The 13,853-nt window shown below is 38.1% G+C and overlaps 1 protein-coding gene across 1 annotated transcript; it reads right to left on the bottom strand.

Annotated features, from left to right (window-relative positions):
- Nucleotides 1-105: 105 nt before the first annotated feature.
- LOC145224160 (RNA polymerase II elongation factor ELL-like) lies at nt 106-13,389 on the bottom strand. The gene is made up of 14 exons (XM_080090602.1): nt 13,099-13,389; nt 12,892-12,939; nt 11,977-12,086; nt 11,306-11,434; nt 9,175-9,212; nt 8,682-8,799; nt 8,261-8,425; nt 5,558-5,675; nt 4,758-4,879; nt 3,958-4,553; nt 3,138-3,180; nt 2,586-2,679; nt 1,818-1,940; nt 106-1,389 (listed from the first exon to the last, which is right to left on the bottom strand). Exons 1-14 carry the CDS (start codon nt 13,216-13,218, stop codon nt 1,282-1,284), a joined length of 1,932 nt encoding a protein of 643 aa, XP_079946728.1. The 5' UTR covers nt 13,219-13,389; the 3' UTR covers nt 106-1,281.
- Between the last annotated feature and the right edge of the window lie 464 nt (nt 13,390-13,853).

The raw sequence follows: 13,853 nt of genomic DNA, 5'->3' as shown, positions 1-13,853 counted from the left end.
CATTGGACCAACTTCATTGGACCAACGCTTCATTGGACCAACCAACTTCGCACCAGTGATAATCTTCATCCGAAATCCTGACTAAATGAACTTGTTCACAAAATCTTTGTAAGTCGGAACTGTGTGTATTACACAAAAGCGCGACAAAAACATTCGACTGGATCTTGTGCGTGGCTTTGGCGTGGTCGGCTCGAACGAAAGATTGAACCGTTACCAACACCCAGTTGCAAAAAGACTGTTCTTTTTCAACGCAATATCGAAATACCAGCATAGGGCAAATGTGGCTGGTCGATATATACTTACTGTCTAAGAAATGCAGGCAGCCACTTTAACAACAAAGTATTTTGTTTACGGCATTTGATGGTAAAAAAGTAACCCTTGGTTTGGTGTGTACAACCACACGTGACCATTTTCATGACATAACACTGCGACACAAAGTCAACCAAACCACTTGCAAGCTTAGTATAGTACCGTTTTATAACGGCAAAAGCATGTGTACACGTACACCTCCTTTTGGTTAGGTATAAACCAAAAGCGATTTTGATGGCATGTTTATACCCTATATCAAAGATGGTGCGCTTTTGCAACTAAATAAATGGCGCTTTGCTGAAGAATGGCAGCGTTTCAGAAACTACAAAATGCTGATGTTTAGTGAGGAGTAGTGAAATTTTCATGGCAAATTTGTGGAAATCGTATCAAAATATAATCTTAAACAAAACATTTACCCATAAATTGCCCTGAACGAGAATTAGAATCCTGCATATTTTTGGGTTACCTAAATAGAAATCCAAAGCAACCATCAGTATGTTGAAAAACAGTTCAAATTGGCACAGAAATCACTTGTCGTTAACATTGCTCGTCACATTTGCTGGGAAACGGTCACAATAAATAAAGAAAGGTGAAAGACGGTAATGACCTTACTCTACAGGGTCACAGTGTCGTTGATCTGCGACGCCGGTTGTTAGACCGCGACGGTTAATATTTGCTGCCCGACGCGTTATTTTGCTCAGCTGCAATACAAAAAATGAGTCTCTATATTTTCGGATTTGCGTTTTTGCAACAATTTCTGTCGCCTCGATACAAGATAAGGCAGATGTGACAGACGAAACTTGAAAAAACTTCAACACAACGGTCTTTGCTGAACAGTTTCGGACACACAAAGGCACTTTTTAAGTAAGCAACAACGTTCCATACGGTAACACTTTAGATCTGACCCAAGAACCAGTGGTGAGGCCTCACTCAAATTTGGGTCACGTGAACCCGACGTCTTGTATCACGTGGTTACCGCGTTGCCTCTCGTCGGTCGTAGTCGAGCACAAGATCCTTGATATGTTTAAGCTTACGGTGAAGATACTGGAAACGGTCGTAATCCTTGCGGTAAGCATCGTCCTGCGGGTTGACAAATATTGTAGATAAGAAACGAACTTAAACCATTGCGTTAGAATATTTCCTTTATCCTGCATGCACCTGTTTGTGTTTGCATCGTCAAATGGTATACATCAAACGCACCCTTTTTTTCTATTTTAAAATTTGTCAGTTGTGCGTAAAAGCTTTAAAGAAGCTGTTAACACGGGTTGGAGAGTTTTGCTTTCACACACGCAAATATACAACACATGATTTAAATCTTGTCCAGTGCTTTAAACCTTACATAGTTTGTGACCCACAGTAACCTCAAAGCCCGTGGCCCCCTGCCCACCATTATAGAGCTTTATGCATCACGAAGGAAAACGGATTTGGGAAAAGATTTCAAATAACTATTTCTTTAGTTTATCCTTGGTCATTTTACTACCAAATATGAAGAAAAAACTTGTATTTACCTTCTTAAGTTTTTTATACTCATCCAGCACTTTGAGCGCAATGCTTTTATACTGCGCAGTTCCCTTCTCCTCTTGGTTGATCTGTTTCTGCCAGTCAGCGAAGCGTTTCGTTTGCCCAGCCACCTGTGAAGAGACGGGCTTCGAAATTGGAAGGAAAGTTTATCGAGGGCAATTTAGAGCTTAACGCACATCTCGATTATCGCATCAGCCCGGGGGTATCGAAGGGCGTACACAGCATGGTAAAGTTGAAAAAAAAATAGTCCAACGTTTTCGCGTTGTTGTTGTTTACACCAATCCAAGGGCAGATGTATGTACGACTGTTGTATCAGAATATATCCGTTGGTAACATGTGTTATCGAGCATCTATTATTGCTTTGGTGAAATTCTTTTTTGCCGATTTGATGCTTTAAAACGGACAAATACGACATAAAACGTTATTCCAGGAAACCAAGAATATCCAAGCATGATCAGATCGTGACACTAAATCTGGTATAAAAAGCCACTGCCCGATAACCGATTATAACTCGGCGCAATTTGCCACCGGCCTTCCGCGGATACGTCAAAGTGCTATAAATACAGTGCAGACAAGTCAAGCACTAATTCCTTGCAGTTGGCAATATATTGAGGCCGCTGATTACATGTCGCCATATGAGCAAAGAGACTGCGGCGCCGATCGCAAACGTCAAGTATTTCCCGTGCCCATTCGAACGCCCGCCGGCATCACGTTTATGGCGTCACAATTCAACACCGCAATGGGAAAACACCAACCTTCTCGTGGAGACGAAGATATTCCTTGTACTCCGCACAGAAATCCTTCTTGTACTGATTACGTTGTTCTGAATAATTGATTGCCTTGTACTTGCTGAAAAATATGTAATTCACCGCCATCATTAAAAAATCGGCAAGCTACTATATTATCAGGCAATCATGTTAAAATTAGTTCCAAGTAGTAGGAAATTAATATGCGTCGTAACAATATTATATACAGATTCCTGGGGGCACATTCAATATATTTGCAAAAAGGAAAAACCATGTTATGCTATTAGTTTTTTAGTTGATTGAAAAATCGGCAGACAGTTTAATAATATATAGTTAAAACACGTTTAAGTTATCTTAGTATCACTAATTATTGCATAGTGCGTTAGAATGCATCTTGATAATTCGGGGGAAAAACTATGCGCAACTAACAGGAGTAATCTCACTCTGACCAGAAAGAAACCAAACAAATAAAATTTTAAGGTAATGCTATTTAGATAAAGAGTCAACGATACACGTCATTTTTAAATAATGTTGAGACATCATTAAATGATCTTAACTAACCGCACAAATTCGTCTCCTTCATTCGTCCTCTCATCCGATTCAGCTGAAATACAAATGAGCATGATTCTGAAGGTCAATCACAACCGCTTATAATCAAGTTGTATGCAAATTCGACACACCCAGCTGAAACCGTTTAGTGATACAGCAATTTAGCTTGAGGCACTTAAGACTTTAAACAGGATTATCTAGGAAATGATTTAAACACGAGCCTGGGATCTGTGTATTGCAAACATGATGGGCCTTTTCAAAAAAATATAACAGCATTACTAATTACAGAAGTAACGCAAAACAAAATCTGGACGTAATTACGTAAGTCATTTAACAAGGTTTGTGAATGCATAGCAAGTTGGAACAAGGGCTACCAAACTGAAATTGTATACTATTGGAATAGCGTGTTGTTGAAAATAAGCTTAAATTCATGTTACGAAACACCCATTTCTCGTTTTACACATTCTTATTTGCCAACGTTAAAAAGTATTACATAAGTGTGATATTTCGATTTATGTTTTTTTTCGAAGCTGTAAGTCACATTAGAAGAAAAACATTACAGCATTTGCATAAAAAGTCGTGGGCGTCCGGACCTGACAAACTGCACATAATAGTTGTTATATGTCAAACAAAATAGTGTGGACCAAGTTGTCCAACTATCAATACTACTTTCATATGTACAATTATAGGGTATGATAGGTAGTCAGTTCTACGTGTGGCATCATTTTTGAATCATTTTTTTGTGTTTACAACTAATCTTTCAAAACCTAGATTGTTTAATGGCAGTATATAGTATAGTCAAAATTGCATTCCATTTCTTACAAAATTTTACCTTTACCTATGCTGCGAATAGAATTTTTTTCATCTCGTCGTTCAGTATGTTGCGGTTGTCTCTGTTGGTCATTATCCAATCTCCTGTTTCGCGATTTTGAAGTTCGTTGAATCGGCCGCAAGGGAGAAATTTCGCCGTTCTTGGCTTTCTCGGTCGCTGTGTTCGTCCGCGCGTCAGGCTCGGGGATCGATCCCTCCAACGGCGGGGTTACAAGCGGAGATCTTCGGTTGTCGACGCGTGGTTTCTTTGGGCTCGGTCGCTCGTTGCCCAAACCAAAAGCGCCCGCGTCTGAATCATCCAAGTTCACAATGCTGCTACTGCTTATCGTTGATACGGAGGTCGGATTGAGACTAAGAATTCCGCCGGTTTCCAGCGGGGAAACGGACCTCGGTCTCCCGCCGGAGGTTGGACTAGTTTTATGGTAATACGAAACCCGCGCCTTTTTCCTTACTGGGTTCGTGTAGTTGGCCTCGTCTTCAGCTTGTCTATTTTTGGGTGACAAACCCGGGAATTCGGGTTTCGATTTTGCGGGATCGGACACTTGAAGCGGACGTTTTCGGTTTTCCGAAGCACCGATCTTGATTTCGGCAAGTTTTCTGTATTTTAGTAAATAACTTTATGTAATTTCAGTTCATTCCAAATTGTCAATATTTAGTAAGGTTAAGAAGTGGCATGTTACTCTGTTATTAGCGCCAGGAGTGTACATGAAGGGAAAATTGCCAATAAACCTTCGTGCCTCTAAAATCTGAATGCTCCTAAATACAGAGTTTTAAAACGTGTCCTCGAATTAAGGGAATTACCTGCGCACTGCGCTTCTTTCGTCATCAGTATATCCCTGCCAGTCAGCCTTAACCTCGTTGTACATGGATTTGTTGAGCGAGTATTCCTGCTCTCCCTTGCCAACCGTCCGTGACGTGGATACCTACGTCATAAGGTGGTTAATTTTTTACGGGTCGTGAGACTAATTTCAACACACAGGTTACTCTACATCAGCAAAAAAAATCGGTTACCTGTTTTGCCTGGCAAATTTTTAGTGTCACTTCAGTCTGGTTTAGTGTCACTTCAGTCTGGTATGTTGAAATTTAAAAGAAACGTTTGTAATTTAAATCCTGAAAAATGGCGGTGGCTGTATGGGGTAAACATTTTCTAGGTTAGGACAAAGTAACGTGACATTTTTGTCTTGAATGTGTGAGTTTTGTCCGCTTAATTCATTTAAGTAAAAAGTATGAAATAGTCGACTTATATTGCAACATAAAAAATAGTTTTAGAACAAAAATATCACAAACGAACAAAACAATGTCCCCAGGCAATACATTTATCAACATGACAATCGCAATTTGACGTCAATTTTGTCGGTTTGTCCCTGATCAGATCCAAGACAACTTATCCTTAATCAAATCGTGACGTAATATCTGTCAAATCACGTTAAAAGAAATTTCTCAAATTAGTACTTCAACTGTGCAAAGTTGCATTTAATGCAAGTGGAGACCAGCTTCAAACACAGCCGTGAACAAAGATCAGGGAAAGGAAGATTTGGAAATTGATAACCACCGTCAAAAGATCGAATTTGTGGGTGTTTTCAAACATAAGGTGCACGTACCTGCTGAAGAACATTCTGGAGTTTGGTCCGATCAGGGGTTGCCCCGTACCGGTTAAGTCGAACCACAAGCTCCTGGTGTTTAAGAGGTCGCGGTGCCAACAAATGAATTACGGTTTCACTGCAAATAAATTTAAGAGTTGATGCAAACATGACAAAAAATGTTTACATTGCCACAACTGCAGGCGCACAAACGAAGCTGGCATTTCATGTTTCTGTACAGCACACTATTAATAATACACTATTCATTAACATACACCAGTGCAACAGTACATTATTATTCGTGGCTTTGTGGGTTAGAAGTTGACTGGACAAATTCTATTTAAATGTACGGTAGCATACAATTGCCGAACACTGCACTCTATCGGCATAAACAAACACAATACTGCAGCAAAGCGAATAAATCCCAGTGCAATATGGATCCTGCGGGGAGTTTAATATGAATTAGGCAGGATGAACGACTTCCCAATAGGACAAGTTGGGCCGCTTTTATTTTCCTGCGAAATGAGTTATACGGGCTACCAGGATAAACAGAAAATGCGGCAATTAACGTTGCACGCTACAATACTCAGCCAAAAGCATTTTTTTCAACAAACACAAAACTAGCAGCACTGTAATACATTTTTAATCAGTTGAAAATGTTTGTTCATTTGAAAAAGGTGTATGTACTCAAGTGGTGCCATCAGCCAATCAAGTATACGCTGTGCTGGAACTGGTCAATGCTTAAAAAAACTTTTCATGAAATTTATTCAACATTTAACAGACACTTTGCTGTTGCACATTTTGTGATTAACGACAAAACATGATTCAATGTCAAACAGTAATTTAACGAACGACCTAAAGTGCCAGAACCAGAAATTAGACGCTGACTACGCTGTATGATCACAACATAGTGGTAACAACAGGTTTTGTTCACACATTAGTGAAAAATATTAGCTGATTGATTTGTCACATGAGATTCACAGGCATCGGTGCTGCAAGAATTGTATTAGTAAAAATTATCAAAAATAACAAATGTAAATACAATTTTGATTTATTCATAATATAGAATACGTTTTATTTTGTTTATTGATATTGTCGACATTTCTGTTTACTGCTGGTAGTCGATGCACAATATGTAATGGACGACCGTTTTATATGTGAAGCAATGAAGTACACGACATTTCATGATTTATGACATGCATTTGTTAATTATCAAATCGGAAGTACAGAAAACCCAGGCCATGAGAGCATTTTAACATATCATTTAAATACGCAGAAAGGGCGCATCCTAGATCAGTGGTTAACTTTTTTGGTACTTGACGACTCCAGCGCAAGAGCAAAACCCAAAAAGACACCAATCAATGTTGAACAAGAATCACTTTAGCATAATGCTGTGGCGTAGGACTAAGGTCCAATCGCGTTAATTAGCGGTCTTTGGGTTAATGTTACACCAGTGAAGTCCTTGGAGTATTTGTATTTAACAGAATGTTATTCGTAGCATTAGCGTTAGTAATTTATAAATGTGTTTATGTTAGAAACGATGACATAAGCGTATTAAATTTCACTCGTCTCGAAAGTTTTAACCGTTGTTACAGGTTGACAAACTTCTAAGCGTTAGGCTCAAGTAAATTTTTAGAATAAACACAGTTGGTAACATCTAAGAAGAAAAACTGGGAATTTACGTATGTCTTAATATATGGCACCCAAATCGATGTTTAAAACAAGATACTTGGAACACGACCTGAGTCGGTCTACCAAGCATTCACGATTTTTAATTTATTGTTTGCATCGAGAATGGACTAACATGGAAGTATGACGTGTAAAGCGACCAAGAGACCTGCAAACAACAGCTCCATTTGTCAAAGGACAAAAATACATTCATTGACTGGGAAGTGCGTTTGTTTGCACTCGATGACGACCATAGCGATCGATATAGGGTTGGATATAAATACGACTGCAAAAACACTCGCACTGTTGGAAGGCTTCTAATTATATAAATTTTGACGTTTTCAAACGTAAAAAAACGTCAAAACGGAATTGAAATCGAAATGTATTTCCAACTAATGTCCGAACTGCCTTTGGCAGCCAAAAAAAAAGATTGTCGCCCCATTATACAAACAGAAAATTACGTCTTGAAGTACTTTTAACAGCAAAGTCGTAAGTTCAAGCACTTCACAGTTTTGGTTGCAAACCGCTGTTCCCACAAAATGCAGAAAAACATGGAGAGAAACGAAAGGAAGATAATTAGGTAAAGAAACATCGTCACGGCTACCTTTACCAGAAATAATAGTCTCCTGACAGTGCTAAAATGACACTAAGCGTGTTTAACATGGGCCCAAAGAGTGACGAGGACATCGTGCATAAATGGGATCGATAACACATAACGTGGACAGGCACGTACACTTTCCACAGTGATCGATATTTTTGTCTGTATTATTACCTGATGAAGGTTTCAATTATTCTCAATTTCGCTAACTTTCTTTTTTTTTCATTGAGCTCAGCATAAAACCGTCTATGCCACTCACATGTTGTTGCTTTTTCGAAAACTTCAAAGTATTTTGTATTTTTGGTCAAAAACTAATTTTTTTCTTGTTTTCAGGGTCAAAAAATGCCAAAATTTTGCTAACATTCTCTATTTGACCTCGTTTTCTTTTAATTCAGCCGACAACACGACGTTCTGACACCAGCAGTAATATAAGAAAGTTTGTAAGCCTGTTTACTTACTCAAGTGATTTTCCGCTATTACTGAAATTCTGTTGTGATGAGGTAGTGGACGAGGAGGTTAATGAGGACAACACAGGCTTCGTTTTATTTCGAACTCCAGCCAGATCTCCACTACTCGAAACTGGAGACTCTGACCGATGTGAGGCAGTGTGTGGTGACAACGATCTGATGACGTACAAATGACGGTGTTGACGTAACAATGGTAATCCGTACCACAATGTATTTTGCAGACTTCAGAGATAACTAAATAGGCCTTTGTACAGTATAGGAATTGCTAAATTATGTTAGTTATCTACAGTAAGTGTGAAACAAAATGTACATGATCGACAACATACTGTGTTAACCAGAAATGCATTGTACTACATCGAGATGGTTTGTGCAGCATTGCAAACACACAGTGACAGGGTAGAGGCGAACAAACCTGTTATACGGGAGATTGGTCGTGTGGCGGCTGGGAGGTGGCGTTGCCGTTCGACCGTGAGTGAATGAAGTAGAACGTGCTTGCTGGTCTATCACTCGCCGCACTGTTTTGTTTTTGCCTGGAAATTTTAGGTCAATTAGAATTGCAATATAAAAGTTTTTTTACACGTTGAATAATTTAACTTTAACTTGCAGAAACTATTAATTATATACGAAACATAGACAAAGTGATGTCGCATTTAGCAATGTCGATCGTTTTTACTGATTGTTAACTGTCCATGGATTTATTTATCATAAGGAAAACAACCATATAAAACAGCACAAAGATTGCGAAACTAACCGAAATTGTCTGCCAGACGTCGACACCCATTTACATAGGCTATTTTTTTGTACCCAGGGCGCGTTATCACGTACATAAAAATAAATGTCATTTTCCACCGACAAACAGAAATCAATAATCGGAAAATATCGACTGAACGAAAGAAAAAACTCACCTAGCTTTGAACTCGAAGGTTGCTTAATGACCTTTGTACTGCAAGAAACAAAATTAAAATGTAAGCCAGAAATATTTAGCTTTAGTCACGCATACTAGTATGTAAATGATGAAAACTCATATGTAAGTTGTCCTTAACCAACTATAGCGACCTTTTGAACTTCCAAACACACTAAAAATATCGTAGAAAATTAAACAGACAACTCCCGTTTTTATAAAATAAACAAGGTGAAAGTTTTTTATTCATGCCTTGCTCGACTACACATATGCAACATGCAAAAACGATTCCAATATGTGGAAATGTACAAAGTCGCATACGATATGGCTCAAAATTGAAATGTTTAAATCAGTTTAATTAAGGTTACGTCGTTGCAATTGTACTTAGCGTGGACGACGATGCCTATATTCAAGTTTACAAAGTATATTTCTAATTCCGGGCGAGGTTTTCTAAAACCATTTCAAAAGTAGGTCATCGCAGTGATATTGAATTGTAAGCACAAATCACGGCAGTTTAAAAGACAATAAAACGTATTGTGTTGTACGGTTTGGTGGACATAAAACGCAACGGTCCCAGTAGGACAATGCACAGACCTTTGCAGCACGTAACTTCTCCATACGCTGCATTCATGCAGTGGCAAGGAGCTGGTGCAAACAAGCGCCCTCTCGGATCAAGGGCTAATGACAAACACTTGTTGCTTGGGACAATTGTTTGTACAGTCATCAGTCATGAATACATGGGCTTAGGCCTGCCCTGTTTGGGTCAAGTCTGACAAATTGCCTTTAAACTGACTTGACATAAGGACGCTAAGACTCTTCTGTCGCGCAGATCATATGGAAAGTAAGTTTAAACTTCGATTTTTTTTGGCACGGTCGTGCACTTCGCTGAGCGCATATTTGCTATTGCGTCAACACTTTTCGGCCATTAACATACGTTCTTGGTTTTGGTGGAGTGGTGTGAAAGAGGTTTAAACCAGTCATGCACTGAAGTTTTGGTTGGAAATTTCGACCGAATGCGTTTATATGATGCTGTTTTGGTTGGCCCATATGTGTTTTTTAATTCAGCTAAAATACATTTTTTTTACTGTGAAAATATTTTTTAACCGACCCGCTATAACGTAAAAGAAAACTAGATACGACATGTTTGTGCAAAATACGCAGTTGTTGGTAAAACGATTTGTCTTGTTCAGCTTACATTTTGGAACGTGTCACGGAGTGATTGGAGTCATGAACGAATTTCATTCTTTAACAAAGTACTTCTTTCCACAATATCAAATATCAAAAGTATTTTGGGTTTGTCAGTAAATAACCTCATTTCGAAGCACCAATTGTGTGTTACTAAACCAAGGGCATTGTACGCACAGTTATCACTTATATTAAACGCTTAACAGGCTTAACTGATTGTTGTTGATTTTGCACACCACCACATCAGTAATCAATGTTACGTTGAACATGCTTGCACAATTGTACAGCTTATGCGTGGAGTGCAGTTTACAGGGCACTTGACCACACGTTGCTGTTATTTGTGGATAGCTAAAATAAACTGTTGTTTCGCCCCCGGGGCCGGTTGTTAACGCAACAGAGACTGATTGGCTCACAAGATTGTAAGTAGTTGGTGGTAATGATTGTGGCGTCGACGCGCTAATAGACATCTGATAACTACTTCATCTCGAGTTCGCGAGTTTAAATCCCCAAATAATCGTGGAAACGTTAAGGAGAATATTATGACCTACGGCCGCAACAACCAGACACAAAAGAAGCCGGAAAGGGTATTAGACGGAAATTCTAACATTCAATTATATATTTAACAGCATGAAAGTCATGTTTAATGTAGTGTCGGTAGCCTACTCTTTTATTTTATACAGCAAACATACAGTTTAGATTTCTGTACAAAGTGTCGGTTACTTAAAACAAAAAAACAAGTTTTGTAAATCTTAGAAGCTACATAAAGCATTACAAAAGCATACAATTTTTGTATTCAATCGGTTAGTCCCAAATAGAGAACCATTCCGGTTATTTGTCACAACCTAGAAAGTCCCCACTAATGAATAAAACCTGTGGGAATCCCCCAAAACAACACTGAACATTTGGGAGTATTTGATTGTTCACACAGAAAGTGCGTGGGCCACACTAACCTGGTTTTTTGTTCCTGTTCCTTGACCAAGGTCATACGCTTGCGGGTTGCGTTGTAACTGTCGTCTGTGGCATTTACGGTGATCTTGTGTTGAATCGCACCCAGCACTGAGATTCGACCAACCGGGTCTCTGCGTTCAAAACACGCATAAATATCAAGCCGCAACATAATTTGTTTTCCCAAATTTAAATCTTTACATTAGACATCATTTACCGCATTTTTGTAACAACTAGCAAGATTTTGATTAATTTTTTATGGGTTAATTGCAATGTCGTGTTTTCTTCGCTGACGCCAGGCTTTATTTACCAGTACAGCTGCTCGCAACGGGTTAAATACCAAATAAAAGAGTCCGAATTCGCTTTTAGCTTGACCATATTGCCAATGTTAAGATGCGCAAAGGAGACATGACAAAAAATCCGGAAACAACACACGCACCGTAGTTCGATCTTTGACAGGCTCAAACACGTGAAGTGTGGTCGTGACGAATGTTGCGTCCGTCACGCATCACTAATCAATGCAGCACAACACATTATTCAGGCCTTCTGCCGTTGGGCCGTTTTTTGTAGCCAGACCAAACAAAATGTGCTTTTCGGTTGCTGATTTGGGAGCAAATACCGTTGCTCTGGCGGGTTTTTCTTGTGTAGATTGGATGATGTTTAAAGCCCAACTTACCTAGTTTTATATTGCTGCAGGCAATCTATGGCGGCTGACTGATTGAGTGAGGCAAACTGAAATTTAAAGTTCTGTGCCTCGCCTTCACTTGTCCCTGGAATTTGAATACTCTGCAATAAAAAAGTAATAAGACCCTAATATATATATATATATATATATATATGTTGAATCCTGTGAAATAAGCAAGTATATAATTATATAATACCACAAAACATCAGAATAACTTACATTATTGATAAATACATACATACAAGAGTAAAACAGATTAAAAAATAGACTGCAAACCATACAGGATTTGGTACTACATTAGAAAACAATATTTTATTTTTTCACATTGAATGGAATTTGTTTAGGAAGTCAACTTTTAAATATAAGTAAACATACAGTCAGTGGGTTATAACTCAAATAAAAAGTCATATTTACAACACCAATATAAGTCAACAATCTACCTGCATAACTTATGGTGGGTAGTTTAGCAATTTAACCATAAAACCGATTTATTGTTAGTTTATGACAGAAATAAAAGTTGTTTTAGTGTTGTCACTTTCAGCTTAAAGTTGTTTTTAACAGTTTGCAAACAAAGATGTACAGGAAGAACAAGTACTGAATGTACACCCAAAAAATAAACATATGGGGGAGGGCTGACAGGAAGCAATGTTAAAACTTTAATTGTGGGTAAATTTAGATTTACTGCCTGTAGGCTTGTTAAAACAGTTTTAAAAAATCCAAGCTAAAACAAGGTAAATTAGTTAATTTTCCTACAATATGTACATCTCTATGTCTTCATGTGTATTTTGTCACAGTGTTAACCAATTTAAGCATCTTAAAATCAGCCATAGGTGACAAAGAAAACTTTGACAATGTGAACATAGTTTTCAAACAACACCAAGTTTCAATCGATAGGATTAAACTAACCCCTTGGTTTCCATCAAAGCGAATGTTTGGCCTTCCATTTCTACCACCCTGTTAAACAAATGATCAAAATTTGTTAATGTTTGGGAGACAAACCACAGGTATATAAACTAAGACCAATGCTACATAATTATCTGACTGGAAAGGCAAACATATAAAAGGTGCTGAAAAGATTAAACAAAACATCCTGCACATTGCTAGAAAACCTACCGATTCTTGGAAATCCTCAATTGCACGTAATGCAGAGTCAGTTAATTTAAACTGAAGGACAATTTTCTTGGCATTGTTTTGTTGAAGAGCATAATCACCCTCCTTCAACTCAATGGCCATTGATCCGATTCACAGTACATCCAAATACTGCAGGATGAATTTATGTAAATGTTCCTTGCCTATGTTTTGGCCAATGGCCAGTACAAGGCAAACCTTCAATCGGTGCAAGCAAACATATGCATCAACTGCCTAAAAACTTTTTTACGGTGCCTATAAAGTAAAGAAGTAATTTGTTATCTTACACCTTAGTTGTTGAATGTTGTTAACATAATAACAATAGTGCCATCATCATCACATAGTAAGAATGACAGAAAAAGGTAACAGCCAAATTTTAAATCCGAAAATTACCTCAACAATAAAGTTTAAAGGGAAAAAATAAATTCCAAAGGAAAGAGAAAACTGCAAAAAAGCGCAGCTTTTAATTTAGTTGAGATTATTGTTGCACCTGTGTTACTGTTACGTTTTACCCACTGGTTGTCCGTTATTGTTTGAACCATGCCACTTTAGACATGTGATGACAAAAAATACTTCTACTTGATAATCAATAGTTGCGGATTACGTACATAATAACCATTCAATAAAGTTTTATTCGTTCATTTATTATGCAATAAAGAAATAGTTAAGTAGTTAAAAAGTCATCAAAATGAGATATGATCAGATCAGAAGCGATTGATTGTAACATAAACACATTTCTG

This window comes from Phallusia mammillata, chromosome 1 (assembly GCF_965637545.1).
Source record: "Phallusia mammillata chromosome 1, kaPhaMamm4.hap1.1, whole genome shotgun sequence".
In the NCBI taxonomy this organism is placed as follows: Eukaryota; Metazoa; Chordata; class Ascidiacea; order Phlebobranchia; family Ascidiidae; genus Phallusia; species Phallusia mammillata.
This window is presented reverse-complemented; position numbering and strand designations above follow the sequence as displayed.

Coding starts and splice junctions, on each gene's coding strand:
- LOC145224160 (XM_080090602.1), bottom strand. CDS start 13,218: ATGGCCATTGAGTTGAAGGAGGGTGATTATGCTCTTCAACAAAACAAT. Junction 5,676..8,260: donor AATAGCGGAAAATCACTTGA/GTAAGTAAACAG, acceptor ATTTATTTGCAG/TGAAACCGTAATTCATTTGT. Junction 1,390..1,817: donor AGTATAAAAAACTTAAGAAG/GTAAATACAAGT, acceptor GTCAACCCGCAG/GACGATGCTTACCGCAAGGA.